This window comes from Aotus nancymaae, unplaced genomic scaffold (assembly GCF_030222135.1).
Source record: "Aotus nancymaae isolate 86718 unplaced genomic scaffold, 86718_ANA_hifiasm-v0.15.2.pri h1tg000014l, whole genome shotgun sequence".
Lineage (NCBI taxonomy): Eukaryota > Metazoa > Chordata > Mammalia > Primates > Aotidae > Aotus > Aotus nancymaae.
In genome coordinates this window covers 14,659,716-14,679,534 of record NW_026988425.1, presented here as the reverse complement: position 1 = coordinate 14,679,534, position 19,819 = coordinate 14,659,716, and the positions used below count along the sequence as shown (strand labels likewise).

The 19,819-nt window shown below is 45.1% G+C and overlaps 1 protein-coding gene across 2 annotated transcripts in view; it reads right to left on the bottom strand.

The window, feature by feature from the left end:
- Positions 1–19,819, bottom strand: part of TRIO (trio Rho guanine nucleotide exchange factor) — a 371,777-nt gene that overhangs the window by 90,331 nt on the left and 261,627 nt on the right. For both annotated transcript variants that reach the window (XM_064375877.1, XM_064375878.1), the window contains exons 31-34: positions 18,561–18,662; positions 14,761–14,903; positions 14,098–14,197; positions 831–1,074 (exon numbers count right to left, since the gene is read on the bottom strand). In XM_064375877.1, the coding sequence (XP_064231947.1) occupies positions 831–1,074; positions 14,098–14,197; positions 14,761–14,903; positions 18,561–18,662 (589 nt within the window). The remainder of the gene's footprint in view (positions 1–830; positions 1,075–14,097; positions 14,198–14,760; positions 14,904–18,560; positions 18,663–19,819) is intronic.

The following is a 19,819-nucleotide window of genomic DNA, read 5'->3' as shown; positions in this document are numbered from 1 at the left end:
CTTTCAGAACAAGTGTTATTTGAGGCATGCTTAAGTTCACCAGGGCTCCTCTGGAGAACAGACTAATTTCAGGAAAAGTTGTACTTCATTTTCAACTCAAATTCAAGGACTTAAATTGATGTAACTTTAGAAATATTCTGGCAGTGGGCTAAAAGCCAGCATGGCCCCGATCTCTACATGCAAAGGCTCCTTGAGGGGAAGCCCATCGCTGTTCAAAACACACGGGCAGCTTCGCCAGAAATGGAAGTGGACACTTTTGGCTTTTGGCCAAAATCTGAAAATCCTCTGCCTTTCTCTTCAGATTTCTGGAGAAACAACAGCCTAATTCTTCCCGTTTCTTAAGGAGGTGACAGTAAGCTCAAATTTAGACCCCGTGAAACCCGGAACATGGCTTGGCCTAAAATTTATCAGGGAGCTGATCAGTAGCTGTATCCTCTTTCAGCTTCATTAGCTCCACGGAATGACTAACCCTCTGGAGCCTGGGGATGGCCTCCAGGAGGTGTCATGACACAAGGAAGAAGGCACAGATGGCAAAGGAAGGAAGAAACTGGAATGTTCCAAAATTATTGTTCTTCTCTAGACTGATGTCATAGCTCACTACACCACCCTGGAAGTGAGGAGATCACTCATGATTTCTGAGTCCTAGGTGAAATCCTCATTTCCTCTTCAGGTGCTGATGGACTGGAAATGCCCCGAGAGTCAGTGACCATATGCTGAAGGCACAGCTGACAAGGCAGATCACACACATTAATGGGCAGCAGAGGCATAGAGACAGCACTCCAGGGCCACTTCCAGCAGGTGTCTGCTGCCCACACCCTACTGAGTCCTACCTTTGTGGTTGAAGATGCCCTCCATTTCCATGCTACTTCTGGAGTGGGCGATGCACAGTGAGCCGCAGGGGACCAGGCCTTCTGCCGCTGGGGAGCGGTCCGTGGTCCGCACCAGACACCAGTCAGGCTTGTCATGCGGCCGCTCCAGAACTTCCACGGTCTGGCCACGGCGGATGGTCAGCTCATTGCTGTTGCAAGCGGTGAAGTCGTGGATCACCACTGTCAGCTCACAGCCACCAGAAAGCTGGGGGGAACAGAGGAAGAGAGGACAGGTCAGCCAGCGTGAGCCATGGCGCCTTCAGGTGGAGCTGGGAACTCAGCCAGGTGGGTCGAGCGCCTCCCCTGCCCCGATGCTGTGTAATCACTGCACTCCCCATGTGAAAATACGATTTTTCATATGAGCTTCCAAATTCCTTGAACCTGAGATGTCCTACTTCCTTCCTCACAAAGTGGTATGATTATATGTAATCATTTTTTAACTTATAGCAAACCAAAAATAAACTCTACTTGAAGGCTATCTGGGGGATTATTATGAAATACAGTAATAAAATGAGATAAAGTTTCGTTTCAAATTTCTGTTCTGACCCAGTGTTGGGCGTTCCATGCTTTGGAGTATGTGGGCTCTTTAAGCATCACTTGGGTCAGGAAAGAGGCAGCCCCAAGAAAGGGACTAAACAGGCAATGGGCCACAACCCTGAAAGTGAAGCAAAGCACACCTGCCTCTCTTCAGAATCCTTCAAGCACCCCACCTCCTGCTCATCCAAGGCCCCCCTTAGCCCCCCAGGCCCTCTGCCCTCAGATTCCTTCCAGGCTCTCCCTGCTCCAGGCTTCAACATGTGGCACCACGGGCTCTGCAGACATCGGCTTGTTTCCCAGAGGCCATGGATTTTCTGGCCTTCTGTTCCTCTCGCCTGTTCCTTTCCCTCCTTCTCTCTTACCATGCTCACTCCCACGTACACCTATTGAAACTCTTCCAGTCCTCAGAAGCCCATCCGTAAACTCTGACAACACACACCCCATGGCCTCTGCTGGTAAAACAAGGGCAGGATCTTATTACTATCCGCTTCAGATGGCCTGAACCCTGGTGTGTGTTCCCTTAGACTGTAAGCTCTGCGGGGACAGGGCTTATGTGCTCCTTAACATCCCTCCTACATAAGAATCTTTTGTTTTTTCCACCTAAGAATCTTGAGACCAGTCTCTGGACTGTTTCAGGTTCCGTCTCTGCTGTTTGTCCATGTCCCGCTGCATGGACTCGTCAACCACACCTTTAAGCTGATTCCTCCCAAGCACGCATCCCAGTGGCAGACTGCTTCCGATCTGCAGAGCCTAGGACATGACTCACGATGCCCTCCCGTCCCCTAAATCTGTTTCTCTTCCGGTGCTGCCTTTTGGGTAACAGTATCACCATTAAATCACTAAAGCTAAAAAAAAAATCACTCTTTTCTCCTCCAAATACTGTTGAGTAGACGTTAGGGCGGCTCTCTGATCACTTCCTTTCTCTGCATTCCCACACCAATCTCTTCACTGGGTCCCGCAGGGTCTCCTGAGTGGCCTCCCTGACAGACTCCAGGTTCTCCTTCCAAGCCATCTAAATAGTGCTGGTAGGAGACCTTCTAAAAACATGTCATCCTCCTATACAAAACCCTTACACACAAAGACCTTAGCCCAGGATGCAAAGACCCACCCCCCACAGCGGCCAGAAGCACCTGCCTCCTCCTCCTGAGGTGTACTGCCTGTAACTAGACCATACCATTCCCCTTGCTGAAAGCCCCCACCTCACTTCTATTCTAAGCTCCCCATTGGCTCCCTCTGAGAAGGCCCTCCCCTCCCGTGTCTGCCTTCAGTAGCACCTCGATTCTGAAACAAGCCATGGCTGGAGTTATACAGGTGTGTGTCTGCCCTCATCACAGGGAAGCAGGTTCACCCCAGTCTTCTGCCAACTTTCCATGCCTGGACTGGGAGGGCAGAGACAGGGCTGGGCACAGTCACCCTGAGTCCCCTGGGGCCAATGGTGGCAGGCATGTGGCTTAGAGAAGCTGTTAGTAGTGGGGCTCCTCCTCAGCCTGCTTCGTAGTGCTCTGTATCCAGCTAGCAGTCAAGTATTTGTGAAATGAAAAAGACAAGATACGTATGCTCTAAAAATGAAGGCACTGCATTTGAAAACCCGAAACGAAGCCTGGATTTTCGTCACTGGCTTCAGGAGCTCACTCTGCTGAAGTGAGCCTGCAGCCGCTCACCTCTCTCCTGTCGCCTCCTGCTAAAGGGCAACAGCCCAGACAAACCACAGGGACGCAAGAGTGTGCTGTGTGCTGCGGGCTATGGGCCGCTGTAGGAGTGGGAGGAGGCGAGGAGGGAACGGCCCAGCTTCCTGCTGGGAAACATCCCTGTTGGGAGTCCACCGGGCACAAGCCTACACCCAGAGACCCGGGAGTCCATACAACCTATGATGGCTCACGCTCCCGAGCAGAGTTCTGGGGCCACCCCCTTGTGCTGAGGACCTCTGGGAGCCTCTATCATGCTCTGTGCTATTGATTACCCTTCTGTTCTAAAAGCCTATCTTTTAAGAGAAAGTTCAGATAGTCAGAATAAGAAACACATGTCCACTAGATAACCACAGAGATCCAAACAAAACCAGACCCTTCCACCATGAAGCCCCGTATCGACAGTGAACCAGCTTTGCTAGGCCACAAGGAAAATTTTCATAAATCCCTTTCTCAATCTTATAAACTTCTCTGTGGAAAACCCATGCTAAATTTTATAGGTCTCTGAACAATCAAAGATGCTGATGTTAAAAGTTCAAAGGTAGAGGCCCAGCCTGGAAAAGAACTTTCCTTGAAGAACCACATTCATGGAGTGGTTAGTTCTGTGGCTTAGAGCTGGGGCACTTCCTGTTCCTGGAACACAGGACCAGTCTGCAGGCCCCGAAGGTGGGTCCAGCTTACCACGGCCCCCTGGACCTGCCCTTCCCAGGCCTCTCGGTAGGGCTGGAGCTCCCCAGTGATGGCACCTGCTGCTTTGCTGAGTGCATGTGAGAAGTTCCCAGCAGAAACCCACTGGACTTCCATGACATTCTTCCAGCAGCCCCCACTCCCGGACGCTGGGAAGTGCACTGTCTCATCACCTGCCCTCTGGCTGCCTCATTCTCCAGAGTCTTATTAATTTTCCAGACGGCTCAAAGCCATGGGCTGCGGGTGGGGGAAGGGTGGGAAGGGGAGAGAGGGGGCTGCCCAGGAAGGAGGATTAAGCTAGACTTTATTTCTGGCACTGATTTTTTAGGCCCTTACAGAGTAATCAAAACTATTGGAAACATCTGTGTACTTGACAGAACAGAAGAAATAAAATCAAGCATGTTCTGCCAAAGAATCATATACTAAGTTAAAATTCCTTTTTTAAGGCTTTTGAGAACTTGTTAAGAAAATCCAACACCAGAATAATATTTCAAACGGCACTACAATTATCATTTTAAAAATCTTCATATCTGCCAGTAAATCAACTGCCTTTACTCAGAGAGAGAGAGGACCCATACCCCTAAGAGGAGTAAATGGATGGTTTCTAGCCCAGAGAAGAGCTGTCCTGCGGATGCGTCTCAGCGCTCACATCCGATAGTTCTTGCTACAAAACATCTCTTTGAAACCAGGTTTGCTAATTAAAAAAAAAAACAAAAAAAAAACTTTTTTGTGTATGTTGCATTGAGGAAGCAATGCGAATCATTACTGCTTTTTAAGAAAAATTAGACTCCGAACTAGAAAACATTCAGCCACTATCTTGTATGTTATGCCTGATGGAGGTCTTGGCTTTCAGAGAGTTTCTATCCTCAGTTGAAAGAGTTACCATTTTATTCATCTAGTTTAAAAATTCACTTTTCTTTCTAACCATATTTTGTAGGAGTTCTCACAGTATCTTTGTTGCTTCTATATATTTAATGGGTTTCTGTCATGGGCTCCCACCACATGCATTTAATTTAGGATTGCAATTTGTGAAAAAAAATCGCACTTTCCACGACTCACATTAACACTTGCGGGATTCCTATCAGAAGACGGATTTTTTTTAAAACCTTTCAACTTTTCACAATTGAAAAAAGGAATGTGGCAACTAGTAACCTTGTAGAACCACACTCAGGGAGTGGTTCGACAATGATTTGTATGACAACAAAACAGCCTTAATTGGACCAGGGGCCTGGGACCCAGCACTGATGTGCCTCTTCCAAAGACTACACCATGTCCCTCTTTAGGCCCAGACATATGGACAATTAGCAAAATCAAATCAGGGTTCCTTTCCTGAATTCTTTCCAGAATGACTGAAAATAAACACTTACTGCGTTTCACCCGAGAGATGAAATACTCATCTCCGGTTGCAAGCATGTGAACCTTCAACAATTGCCACACAGAACAGAATTCTACTTTTCATGTTTTCCAAAGAAACCATGTCATATCATCGTCTTGCCCGAATGCAGTTAATGGCGGTGACTAACAAGAGCAGTGGCTGGGGACTTCTCGCACTGCGGCTGTCACGCCTCCCTTTGCTCCTCAGAACACCCCCGCCCTGGGCACTACAGTGAGGCACGTTTGGCTCTCGACAGACAGCAGCAACACCTGGTTTGAGTCACCAAGCTCGCGATGAGTTCCGGGCAGGCTCTGACTGAGAGGCTCTCTAGGACTGCATGGTGGGTGATGCAGTCTTTGCTGCAAACAATTCTACTTCAAGAACAAGAGTCTAATGTGGTAAAGATCAACTGCAGGTGGGTTCTGGCCAATTTTCTGAGAGCAATTCAAATGCAAAAGGGGAATGTGGCCCAATAAAAGCCATTTTCCCCTAAAGAACAAAGGGTATGAACTCCTGTAAACCGTCACATCCTACAGCCTACTATGGTTCAGTCATTCAGAAACCTCACAAAAGGGTCTTGCGGTTCCGTAAAGGTTTCACACAGAGTAGGCCAAAAAATGATTACTTGGTTAAAGGGAATTAGAGAGTACAGCTCTATTACTAGCAATGGTTACCAAAAAAGGCAACTACAGGCAGCTAGAACAATTTCCCAAATAAACGCTATTATGCCCAGGCTCCCACCACCCAAGCTTCTCCACAGGGCAACTTCACGGAGACGGGCTGATCAGCAGGCATTCTAACGGGAACAACAGGCCCTCCATGCTCACGCCGACGCCAAAGCCGCTTTACATCAGGCCAGATTCCAAGAAGCGTTCACTAAAATCTGCCACTTCGAGTTTAAGAGGAAGATTATTGTGATAGGCTCTGATACACTAGGGGTACAAAAAGAAACCTAAAAATGGTTAAATGGTAAACTTTTTTTTTTTTAACCACAATTAAAGAAAAAAAAATCTGTGAGGAAACATTTTCAAAACCAGAGTATGTTACCACACTCTACACTGTACCCAGGAAAGAATGAGTGAGGACAGCGTTTGAGGATGCCAGTACCTCTCCTGTCTACTCACATGGCCACACACTGCTTTTCTGATGTGAAAACTGATCTTGGGAGACTTCTTTGAGTGTGTTATATACATGAATTGGAATGAAATATTCGATGAGAAAAGGCTGCATTTAAAAGATACAACTAAAAAGGTGAGGCAAATCAGAGAGAGGACAGCATCTATGTATTATTAGGCTTCAAGAGTTCACAGAAACTCACCTGGACCAATGCTGTACTCTTGCTTTTAGTATATTTGAATGAGAAATGCCAGAGGCGCTGCGCAGACCCTACTGGCGGCACCGCCGCATGCCAGGTAAACGCTTTTTGGCTATGAAGTGGAAAAGGCAATGAGTGCTGGGAAGAAGCAAGCAGTTGAAAAATACCTGCCTCACAGTGCATTCCCCGAGGCTCTGGAAAGCAAGAAACTTCTTAGGACAATTTAACTCAAAGCAACCTGTTTGCTGTATTTCCTGAGTGACCAAAGCAATCTTTTATTCAGGAAACTTAATTGAAATACCTCTTTTTGTCTTTAGTGGAGGGACACCGATCTGAGATCTAACGTTAATTAGCTGACCTCGGCCAGCTAATGTTAACCAGCTGACCTGGCCCTCACCAGGAAGCACAATCAGAATCAATACCTGCTTCGAGTCTGAATCGCAACTTTATCACTGTCTCCAACTGTGACTTTGATCATGTTGTGTAAAATTTACATTAAAAAGCACTTTTTATTTTATAAACACTTAATTTGTTACATTTCTCACCAAACTTAAAAAAAAATCTGCCTTTTCTTAGAACTGAGGCTTTCTACTTCTGCCTGAGGGATTTTGTTTTTCTGATTGGGTAACTGAAATGATCAAAGACGACATTCATTTTGTGGTTTTATGAGAGTACTTAAAAACTCACCTAAAAAAATACTACAGAAAGCCACATCACTTAGAAAAATAGAAAACAAAGATGAGTAAAAGAAGGAAGCAGATGTCACATGGAACCCACCGCTCAGAACACGCCAGGGGAGTGGGGCTCTGCCTCCTTATTCATTCTTGAGCGCTGAACACCTACTGTGGGGATGGCACACAGTGGGTGGTCAACAAATAGCTGAGAATAAATGAACCTACCCTGTGAACATTAGGTCATTGTATATGCATGTAGCTAGGATGAAAGATGAACGGATGGAAAGATGCAAAACTCTCCCCCTTCTGCAGTCACTGTGCCCATTCCACACACAGAATTTTGCAGTTGAGCCACCACAATTCATCAGGCCAGGCACTGAAGTAGAGCATGTCATAGGACAGCTTCCAGTTCCTAACAAGTACAATACAATCAACAGTTAATCCACTGCAGCTACGAGTGTGCAGATGGAGGAAAGGGAGGCTGAAATTGACAGGAACCTGCAACAGCAGCAATGCAGGCCAACAGTCCGAGTGAGGCAGGAGGAAGCCATGTGTATAATGGAGACACAGAAACTGAGTATTCAGCACTTAGAAGACACTAGGCACTGATCTAAATACATTATACATGAGTAGTACTATCATCCCCATTTACAGATGAGGAAACTGAGGCTCAGAGAGGTGAGGTGACTTGCCCAAGACCACCAGCTGCTGAGGCAGAGGCCAGAGGTTTGCTAGTGGGCGCATCCTTGCTCTTGACTGCCTGCTCATAGGTGTGCTGTCCACGCTATGCCACTGCCATGTACACTCTGAGTAGAGAAAGGTCAACTGCGGTTGCAAGTGCTCTTTATAAAGGACGTTAAAACCAGCACTCTCCTGTGCAAAAGGCTCACAGAATTAAATGACTCAATTTCATGATTACATGGGGCAAAGCCTACCTGAGGTCCTGGGAAACTAGGAGCCCTGGGCTGGCCAGGAGGCGGACAGCCTCCTCTCTGAGCAGCTGCAGCCAGAGGGGAGGGTGTGGGGCACCTTTGTGCCTGGCGGTGCCACCCTACACCTTCCAGGCAGTTAATAGAGGCAGAAAGTGGGCTTGCAGAACAACCTCGGAAGGCTGAATGCAAGCATCATTAGATTCATATATACCCTTACTCAAGACTGTGAATTAGGCCATAGTTCAAAATGTATTGGCATTAACTACTTTAAATACTACCTCAACGCTGCAATTTATGGAGGACCAACCAAGTTCCTGTAGTGTAGAACGTCATTTGAGAGAAAGAGCTGACTGCTTTTCTGTATTTCAAAATACACAGAACCTTGGCCAGGCGCAGTGGTTCACGTCTGTAATCCCAGGACTCTGGGAGGCCGAGGTGGGCATATCACCTGAGATCAGGAGTTTAAGACCAGCCTGGCCAACATGGCAAAACTCCGTCTCTACTAAAAATATAAAAATTAGCTGTGTGGGCCGGGCGTGGTGGCTCAAGCCTGTAATCCCAGCACTTTGGGAGGCCGAGGTGGGTGGATCACGAGGTCAAGAGATCGAGACCATTCTGGTCAACATGGTGAAACCCCGTCTCTACTAATACAAAAAATTAGCTGGGCATGGTGGCGCGTGCCTGCATTCCCAGCTACTCAGGAGGCTGAGGCAGGAGAATTGCCTGAACCCAGGAGGAGGAGGTTGCGGTGAGCCGAGATCGCGCCATTGCACTCCAGCCTGGGTAACAAGAGCAAAACTCCGTCTCAAAAAAAAAAAAAAAAATTAGCTGTGTGTGGTGGTGCGTGCCTGTAATCTCATCCACTTGGGAGGCTGAGGCAGGAGAACTACTTGAACCCAGGGGGTGGAGGAGGTTGCAGTGAGCCAAGATTGTCCCACTACACACCAGCCTGGAAGATAGAGCGAGACTCCATCTCAAAAAAAAAAAAAAAAAAAAAATAGAACCTCATGTTTCCAACAGTGCTAAGGCTTCATTAAGAATAACCGAAACTGGCTGGACACAGTGGCTCATGCCTATAATCCCAGCATTTCAAGAGGCTGAGGTGAGAGGATTGCTTGAGGCCAGGAGTTTGAGACCAGCCTGGGAAACACAGTGCAACTCTATCTCTACCAAAAAAAAACAGCAAAAACAAAACAAAAAAAACCCAACTAGTCAGGCACAGTAGTGTACACTTATAGTCCCAGCTACTTGAGGGGCCAGGCAAGGATCACTTGAGCTTAGGAGTTCAAAACTACAGTGAGCTCTGATCACATCACTGCACTCCAGCCTGGGTGACACAGTGAGATCCTGTCTCAGGAATTTAAATAACAAAAAAAAGAGTAACTGAAACCAGTTATGTTTTTTAAATATGTGAATCCATTTATTCATGTTATAAGCTTGGGGAAGAGGTCCACATGAAGTATCAGTCTCGATGGAATTTCTCACTCACTAGAAATAAGAACCACATGGCCTGAGATTTGAAAGACAGCTCACACCTGGGCCCTGCTGGCTCCGGCCAGCTTTTCCACAGGATTCCTCATCTCACCTCGGCCATTTCTCCAAGTTGGCTGCAAGATGCTTTGCTCTACAATACACGGCACTTTGAGTCCCATGATTTCTATTTTCTTTGTAATATGAATTTTAGTTAAATGATATAAATCACAGACTAATAAGGGAGAGACTGGGAAAAAAAACTTCTTAAAGATGCTTCTTTAGTATAGTAAAAATACTTAGCTCCAAATTCGGCTCTTACATGAAACAAGGTCTGGAAAATGACAGATGATTCAATGCATGTTCCGTGTCTGGCTGTGGCCCTCTGCTGCTGGGCGGCCTTGCAGAGTGCCTGGATCTCTGCAGTGCCCCAGGCCTGGCTCGGCACTCTCCTCCCTACCACAGGGAGATGCACTCAGGACAGATGAGATAAGAATCTGGAAAGCACTTGATTTCTTTGGAATCCAAATTATATTTTCATAAGATCATTGTATTAGGCTAAGTACCGTGGAGATCAGCAAGAATCAGTACTAAACTTACTTCTGGAACAAAGAGAAGGCATATTTTAAAACTGATGTTTTCCAAGTAGGAAACGTGCTGCTGGGGCCTGTGGCTCATGGCTAACCCCACTCTGCTGACAGTGCTCCCTGGAAAGAGGGTGTCTCCAGGGCCCCTCCTTCAAACTCTCCCTAAACCCTGTGTGCCTCTTTTGAGAATTACTAACAGCCCTGGCAGATAACTTTTGTCTTCAGAATCCTCCAAGAGGCTGAGTCAAAAACATCCCCCCACCTAGTTTCTCAAATGGAACCAAATTCCATGATAACAGCTAACTAATAACAGACATCATAAATTAAGTGAAACAGGCAGAATGTCGTTAAGTGGCTTCCCCTGGGTTATCAGAGGCTGCTTAAACTTAAACTACATAGGGCAGAAAGAACTTCAAGACTTTGGAAAGTTACCGTCACTGGAGATGGGGTTGCTGGTTAAGCCTGGTTCAGAGGGACAGTGCATTCTGGAAACTGACTAGGGAAAGGATGTAGTCCTTGATTTTCAAAATGTATTCTTGAGTCATCTATTGACCCTCAGCTATTCTGCTAAAGAGGCATATGGCGGGAGATGGCTAAGAGAAAACCTCACAAAAGCAGATCACAGACAACACAGACACGCGTGGGGAGCAAACATGCACCCTCTTTTTTGTAAGGCCACATGGGTATGTCATCTCCAAACTCCAAATTCTGACTTAAGGGCAAGTCTCATAAGCTGTTTAATCCCAAATGCAGGTCTCCAGAACGGAAGAAGACACCCACTGCAGTTCTGTTCTCGCGAGGCAACATTTCATCCTTTCTGTGCTTTAGAGCCTGCTAAGGACCGATGCTCTCAGCAGGTGGCATTAAGAAAATTCGCCAGGTCCGTTTAAGAAACTGAGTCTGGAGTGCCATTCCTTCAAGATGGTTAACAACCATGAGAATACCAGGGTGAGTGTCCCTGCGTGGCAGGCTGTGGTCCTCAGTTAAGAAAGAACCTCCCAGGAGCTGGGTCGGAGAGGCAATGGCTGAACTGGCAGGAGAGACCCTTCAGGAATTTCTGAGCTCAGGAATAAAGTTTAGGGACAACACACCAGATGAAGTAAAGAGAAACTGGTGAATTATCTTCACAGATAGAATATCTAATAGGGACCTTTCTTAACATTTTCATATCCCAGGGAACTGCTAGGATAAAATTATGCGTGTGTGTGTGTGTGTATGCATGTGTGTGTGTGTGTGTGTGTGTGTGTTTGGCAAATCTATACTTTTCTGATAGTGATTTATTCTTCCTCTCTTGTTGGATACAAATATAATTTGCTGTATTTCCAGTTCACATAAGCCTTCCGTATTATGCTATAACAGATGTGAAGTCGTGCTAATTTCACTACTCCTGAACTCCAGGATAGAGAGACCTATTTCTGTTCAAGCTGCTGGGGAATCCCAATCAGCCATGTGCCTTAGGGGTCAGGGCTGTCGTGGGGCTGAGAAGAGGTGGGTACCAGCCAAGGAATTCTCTACATGAAGGAGATGACTCCTGGCACCAGCAACTCTGTCCGGAATGACGAGCTGGAGACTCCAGAGCCACTTCCTGAATAGAGGGGTCATTTCCACACTCCCAGGCCATCCATTTATCCATAAACTACCTGAGGAAACAAGTTGCCCTTGCTTCTTAGACCAACTTCCAAAAAAGGAACCTTCCAAAGCTAACTTTTCCACTTAGTTCTTTAGCAATTTCATTTAAAGAATTTACCTTTAAAAAAAAAAAAAAAACCCTAAACTTTTGAACTCTAGGGTAAATCCAGAGCAGACCCCTAGGAGTTAATCTTATAAGAATGGGAACCTGGGGCTTGATGGTGATCTCAGAGTCTGTGAAATGCCCTGAATGAAGGCTACTTTCCCATGAATTGGAGCAGCTACGATTCAACTTTTCTTTCAGGTGGCAGCCTCATGTAAACTCAACAGATAATTTCCTTGATTACTTTATTAAAAAGTAAAATAAAATAAAAAAATAAATTATGAATATTACTCTAACACAATGTTTCCAAGATCAAACTTTATTTCTTTAACCTTGCCAATGGCCATGGGTGGGGTCTCAGGGAGCAATGCTATTAGGCTCCAGATGCCTGAACACGTCATTTATCGTATGTCTTTTTACTACCCACCAAGAAATATTTGCTGAATGCCAATACACAGAGGCTTGAACAAAACAAAATGAGAAATTCTTTTTATTCTCTGCTCTTGTCATTCTAACCACTCTAAGTCCTAGGATCTATTTAGTGAACCCAAAAAGTATAATGAGAAAAAAACTAATCACTCAAACTAGGATATTGAAAATAAAATCACTGCAGCAGAGCAATATTTTAAATCTACTCACTCCTGTCTTAGAAACTACAACATTAAGTATCACAAATCCTTCTGCAAAACCAAGTGAGAAAAGACCATAGTCTGGGACTAAAAGATGTGCCATGGAAATGACCCTCCAAATACTGGACTCCGTCCTTTGTCTGCAATCAATTCCCAAGGATGGTGAGGTCAGGGTGTCTTTCCCTCCTACAAATGAGTGGGCTGCGGAAATGATGTGTAGAGAACAGACTCCTGTGTCTCCTGATGGGGACAAAGGTCTCAGGAAACGAGGTCTGACTTGCATCAGAGAATGAGAAACTCAGCAATTCTGGTCTAATAAATAAACCCCCTATTTACTGTCAACTTCTAAAAAAAAATTCAGTCTAGCATTCTAGGAATATAACAGAACACACTCATCTTGGCAGGTACAGAAGACTTCATTAAGATCAATGTTCTCCACTGGCTATGACAGAGAACTTTTTGCCTTCTGTCCATCATGTAAACCCAGGATTCCAAATTCTACTAGCAATTTACCTTGTGGGTTTTTTGGATTCTATCAAAACTAAATCATGAGATACTCCAGGCTGCTTTTGAAGAATATATACCTATACAAACTTTTTTGATAAAAATCAGATCTGGCTCACACTGTCACTAGTCATCACTGTTGCCAATTCCAGGGCATGTTTTCTATGTTCTGCTGCACCCTATGGCTCTGAGCGGGCATCACAGGGCCACATCCCCAATTCCCTTCCATGGGAGCAGCTCCGCTCCTACACTGCTGTGAGTTCTCATTATGTTACGTTGCCTTGGCATCACTCTGAACCCACAGAAGCTGGACTTTCTCATACCAGGAGCACCTCCTCCTGGCCCTCAACATGGTCGGTCCCGATCTCTGCTTTGCAGAACTTCCTTCTGGTGACCACTCCTCTAAGGGACAGCCACATAAAGCCTGCCTAACTGGTCTTGCTGACGTTTGCACCTCATGTGGACTGTGCAGACATGCCAGAGTGACAACTTCTTAGTCATAGCATGACCTCCTGAAACTCATGCCTGCTTGCTCTAAGTCCACTGACTGACACGCCCTGTGTCAAACCTGTTTGAATAACGTCCTGGACCCAATAATGGCCCTGGCCCAAGGACACCTCTCTCCCCACCCACTCCCTGTCCTCCAGGGGTGCTGTGTGACCCCCAGAACCTGTAAGCCACACTCTTTATTTCCATCTTGTGTCTCTCCTAGTCGTTGGAGGGATGCTGTCCATCTTAAAGATCCTAAATTAAAACATATGCTGGCGTTCTGTGTAGGATTTTATTTTAAATGATAGGTTCTTCTGCTTAGGAATAAGATTAAAAAGCCTAAGCATGTGCCCTTGAATGTCCTGTAACACCCTTGGCACTGCAAAGGGTAGGATGGAAAGAGTTGAATGAGTTCTCCTCAATCCTCAGGGTTCAAGTTTTCTCACCCCGATCTCCCAACTCTCTGCACCACCACAGATCCTGGCACCACTAGTGGCACATATCAACTGCTTGAAAATGATGATGACAAACTGCGAGTAACAGAAAGGAGGGGGCTGCTTTGATCAGAGACTAGCACATTCTCTCCACACACAAAATGCCGGAACGGCTCACCTTATCGCTGTCCAGCGTGTTCTGAGACGTCCGCGAGGCGATGGATATCGTATCAGGCTGGCTGCTGCCATCTCCTTGGCTGTCCAGATCTTCTCCATCCCTGGAAGTGCAAAGAAACTTTTAGTTCCTGATGCTGCTGATCTGGCAGTCACTGGAGAAGCAACTGATTTGTTTAATGAGCTGACTATCAGCCTTTGCCAGTGCCTGCTGCTACCAGGATGCGGCCAATGGTCTTCACTGAGCACAGGCGTTCTGCTAGCCACTGTGCTCAGTGTTTAAAATATATCATCCTGTTGGATTCCCATCATCATAAAATAGAGTTGATATGAAGATTCCATTTTAAAAATGAGAAAGCAACAATGTCTCAATGCTTTCTAATTTATGCAAGGTCATGTGCGTGATTTAGACATGTGCCCTGTATGTGCTCGGGTGAGAAAGGCAAAACAATGGGGGTTTACACACAGCCCTCACTTACTTTAAGCCAATAGATGCTCGTATCTTGACAAAGCAGTTTCATTACTAAGTAAGATGTTACCACAAATGGCAGTTTTAAAAACATATTCCTTGAAATGTTTGAAAAATGATTTTTGAAGTAGAGTGAGCTAACACCACCTCGTCCCTCCCTCTCAGATACAGAGACCTCCAGCGGCGCCACACACGCACCTCCTTCCCTTCTGTCTTGTGGCGGGGGCAGTCTTGGGGATGTGGATGGGCTCCTTCAGGGCTCCCTTCAGGTGGATCGTCCGCTCCTGGATGACTTCGCGGATGTGCTTTATCCAGTCCTGTTTGTTCTCTATACTGGAAGCCTTAACAAGGTGTTAGTGTTGCTTAGGATACGGAAGGGCTCTTTCCAGACCCTGCGCTAACTACACCCAGGTCTCCTATACTCCCTGAGTTTCTATTTTCAAAATGACTTTTCAGCAGAAAAGCAATCACATCCTATGTTTAATCTGCTACCAAATAAATGACTATTTAAAAATGTTTTTTCATCAAAACGATTTTTGTTTTATAGCATTTATATTACTCCAGATCTCTGACTATTGTAACAATCCATCATTCTCCAGCCCCAAGACCTTTTAAGCAGCCCTGGGCAAATAAACCAACACAGCCACCCTCATCGCCACCAGAACACCTCTGAGGCTATTTAGGCAAACACTGTGCACTGGTCAGCAGCGGGCAAACCGCCAGCAGGAAACGGAACAAATCCCCACAGCCTTGCTGCCTTGTCTACTGAATTCAGGAAGGTTGCACAGCTGCCGCCACCTCCAGCGCCCTGTGCCTGGCCAAGGGCTTCCCTTGCGTGCTGTCATCCATGCCCATCAGGACTCTGCAGGTGGGAGACTCCCTCAGCCTTGTCTCATAAATGAGGAACTGAGGTGTAGACACAAGAAATGTGCCCAACGTCACCAGGTCACCAACTGCCAGTCACTGATGGCAGATTCACCTCAACTCCATTACAACTCTGCAGAAACGTTCTCTGAGAACACAGACCAGATTCTCAGCAAGCACCTGCGGACTGAGCACGTATGGCATCATCTGATCCAGATTTTTTTTTAACTCTGCCTCAAAGGAGGTTTTTTTTTCTTTCTACATATTCTGGGCCTTACTAACAGCTTTCTAATTTCCTTACAGAAAATATCAACCTCCTATGATATAAACATAATTCCCTGCAGTTATGATTAAACTATCATAACTCATCATAGATGAGATCACAAAGGGAGGAGCACCCAGCATTTCTCACTGTGTATCCTGTTTCTGAAAACAGAAAATCAAAGCCCATGTTGGGAAAGGAAATTAAAGTTGATCACCCTCTTTCTATAGAAACTGTTTTAACCAGAGGACATGTCTTTAAAGTTACTAACAGGTAGTGACAGGGAAAGAAATGATGGATAAAGGCAGCCTCTTGCTCCCTCTTCCCCGGTGTGATAGGACAGCAGGAAAACCAAAGTCTTCTGGGAGAGGGCAGGGAGTGACCAGGGAACGGGTGTGCAAAGTAAGTGACTCAGGAGAAGAAACCTTTTTAAAAACTACAAATCAGCTGGAATTTAAATGCTCAATAAAAATATTTGGAAGGTTAACTAAAAGAGAAGTACCTGCAACAGAACATTTGGCAGAGTTTGGAAACAACTGAGGAAAATTGTTAATATGGTTCAGAAATAAAGACAATTCTTATATGAACTGATCATTACACTTATGGAGAGTAATTATCTTAACCTTAAAGAAACTAAACAGGGAAAAAAGATGTCAATTTTTCAGAAATATTAAGAGAAAGGTAATGGAGGTAAAGTACTGAATAAAAAGGTCCTACCTGGTTAAGAGAGGGGATAGTTCATTTTATACTCTGGGTAGCCACAATCTGTTTAAGACTTAGAAATACAATTCTCCTTTCCAGACTAGAGAAGTGAAAATAATCAAAATTTTGTTTTACAACTACTAGGACATCATCATCACCATTCCCACCATGTTCTCCAGCAACATCAGCACCTCCAGCAGCACGATACCTCTACTTCCACCACTGCCTACACCCTCACCACCATTTCCAATCTCTCTACACCAAAATCTAAATTAACTCCATCTACACTCTCACCATACCATCTAGACCAACAAAATCTGTACCACCACCATCTATGTTCTCACCAACACCTAAACCCTCCCCACCATCTCCACTACCACTGCCTATACTACCACTACACCACCACCACCAAAATCCACACCATTACCTCCATCTATAACCTCACCACCACCAAAGCCTATGCCATCACCCTCATCACCACCATCTACATCACTGCCACCACTTGTACCAATGCCCTATCACCAAATCTGTATCACTACCTTCATCTACATCCTTACCCTCTACACTTTCACTACCATCTATACCACCGTGACCACCAAAATCCATACCACCACCACCTCCACTCTCACTGCCATCTAAACTTTCACCACCACCACCATCACACAGTCTCCATACCTCCACCTACATCATCATGACATTACCATCCCCACCACCACCATCGCCTGCCCTTCTGCACCAACACCACACAGCAACCCCTGAAATCAATGAGGACATCATTTCCTTTACTTTCTCCTTGGAAGGCAGAAAGACAGTATCCAAAATTCCCTAGAAAACTTCTACCTGGTGAAGCCTGAGGAAAGTCTTATTTTTCAATTGTACAATGAGCATTTTATGACAACCTAAACGAAAGTCCAGATCTGGCTAAAATATCTGTCACTATCTTTTGGCAGCACCTTTTGGCATCTGCTACTGTAGCTAGTCTGGATAAGTGGTTAATGTAAGTTGCAAGTTTTAGGTTTTGAGTATACTTTAAAATGTTACACCTTAGAAAGAAAATATAGTTATTTAAATTTGGCTATTGGTGCAATTTATATCCAGGGCTTTAGGCCAGTACTAGTCAGAACATACTGGGCTGGTAATCACATATTCACTGCAAAACAACCCACTGTTATGTATGAACAAAGATCTTACGAAGACAACGGCGTCCACTGAAGAACAGGCTCTAGAAGACTGAGGTACAGGGGAGTAATTCACAGTCACTGAAAATACCAAAGAGACAAAAAGGCATGCAAGAGACACAACGGGCAACACGCAGGTTCACACACCAGAGTCCCATTACACTCTGGCTCTTCTCCCAATATTCTACAAACCTTAGCTCCACCATCCCCCAAACATCCCAAAGCTGCTGATGGCATTTCCAGATGGCTCCAAAAGTTCCATCTGTATTTTCTCATACACAGAGGAGGGAAGTACATAAGACAACCTTAGCGCTCTTGACCATTCCCAGGAGAGGTCAGTATAATCAAAACAGAGTTCAAATCAAATATTCCAAGAGATTTTCCTCTCCTAAAGACTATATACCCTAAAGCATCCTGAGTGGTTTTGAATTTTAAATTGTAACAGTATCAAACCCTGTCATTAATCATCATTCCCCTTTTCCTCTGTCCCCAAACTATTAAGCCACAGAGCTGAGGACCCTGTAAGGACTGTGGGTACGGTTGGCCTCGACTTCCTATCACAGGTCCTCACAAATGCACCAGGTGACTTTTTCCTTTGGAAACAGGACAAGTGAGCAATGAGAGTTGTTGGTCAGTATCTCATTCCTCCTCTACCCTGACTTCCTGCATTTCTTATAGAGTCACTGAATTCTAAGACTGGAAGAATGGAAGAAGTTTAAAAAGACCTTGCTTTATTTGCCCTTTTAGGAGTCAAGTGAAAGTTTAGCTCAAATTGTTTCACCACTAGAACACCAAACTGAATTTATTCCACTATTCTTTGTGTGGTAGCCACCAAACTGAATAGAGTGCGTGCGTGCGTGCACACACACACACAGAAAACAATAACAAATAAAATAATATGAAAACCAGTATACTTCAACAATGGAAAAGCAGGCATGGATGGCCACAATAAACGTTTCACACAGCAAAGTCCCAGCTTCAAATGAACGTACCTTAAGGACGATTTTATTATCTGAAGTTGGCGTTCTCCCCACCCACAGTGCAAATTTGCAAGGGTCTCCTTCAACATGTTCTGTGACACCCAACTCTGAGGTCTGGATAAAAAGACAATTATATAGTTAGGTGACAGTAAAATTCTGGAAGGATGCAGAACAGAGACCAAGGAAACAGGTTTTGGTTACTGGTGCCACGCTAGGTTATAAGAACATCGATAGTGATCTCAGCTCTCATGAGAGTTACAATGGGGACACCGTGTTCTTAGGCTACAGGTGACTGGTTTCATCCTTCGCTTCCTGTGAGCGCCTCTACTGGAGACCCCAAACAGGTCAACAAGCAAAAAATCCAGGGGAAGAAAACCAAAATGTGAAAACCCTACTACGTGCAAGTCAAGAGTTGACTATTTGCAATCGTACAAGCAACAAACTGCAAAATGAGTCTTTCTTGGTTGCAAAAGGGCTGCCACCATATTCTCTTCAGCATTAATAACCCAGCTTCCCAGAGGGCAAATGAAGTTTTAACAGCTTAGTTATTTTCCAATTTCTTTATTGATAGCATTAGCTTTTAGTATTTCATCAATAATTTTAAGGGTGAAGAGGTAAACTTCCTCTGTAATATATGCAGAACATGGGAGCATGCAGAGAAAGGTCAAGGTCCCCCTGGTGCATTCTCCACCCCAGCAAAGGAAGTGATTCATCATCCAGAGCTCCAGAGGTGGCCTCTGAGGGAAACTTAACTTCTAAAAGATAAATTAAGTGAAGATGTATTGGCTGCTAAAACAGACGAGCTTGGTCTCTAAAGGCAGATTAAAGCCAGCTAATGAAATTACTAGCCAGCAACACTGCATTTTTTCTTTCCAGTCAGAATGTGACCTAAAATGATGTCAGGCAAGATGTGATCCAAAAGACAACCTCAAACAGGATACAAGCCAAACAAAATGGTATGAAAACCATTAGTTCGAACCTGTGAATTCCAGATTATTATTAAGATGATTTCCATACTTGGAGATATTTTAGTACTTGAGGAGTTTCATTATATATGGTCATCATAAAAAGTATGATGTGTAAGTTCTCCAAACTGCAAACATCTACCAATATTTGTAAGAGATCTGCCATAAAGAAACCCACCCTTTGGCATTTTCTATTCTTTTCTGGATGATGATTCTTCCTTAGTGCCACCCAATCGTCCCCTCTGCCCAGCCCTGCCCAGCGACGCTGCGTGAATAAGCCTCTGAGAAACAGCCCACTATGGAAGA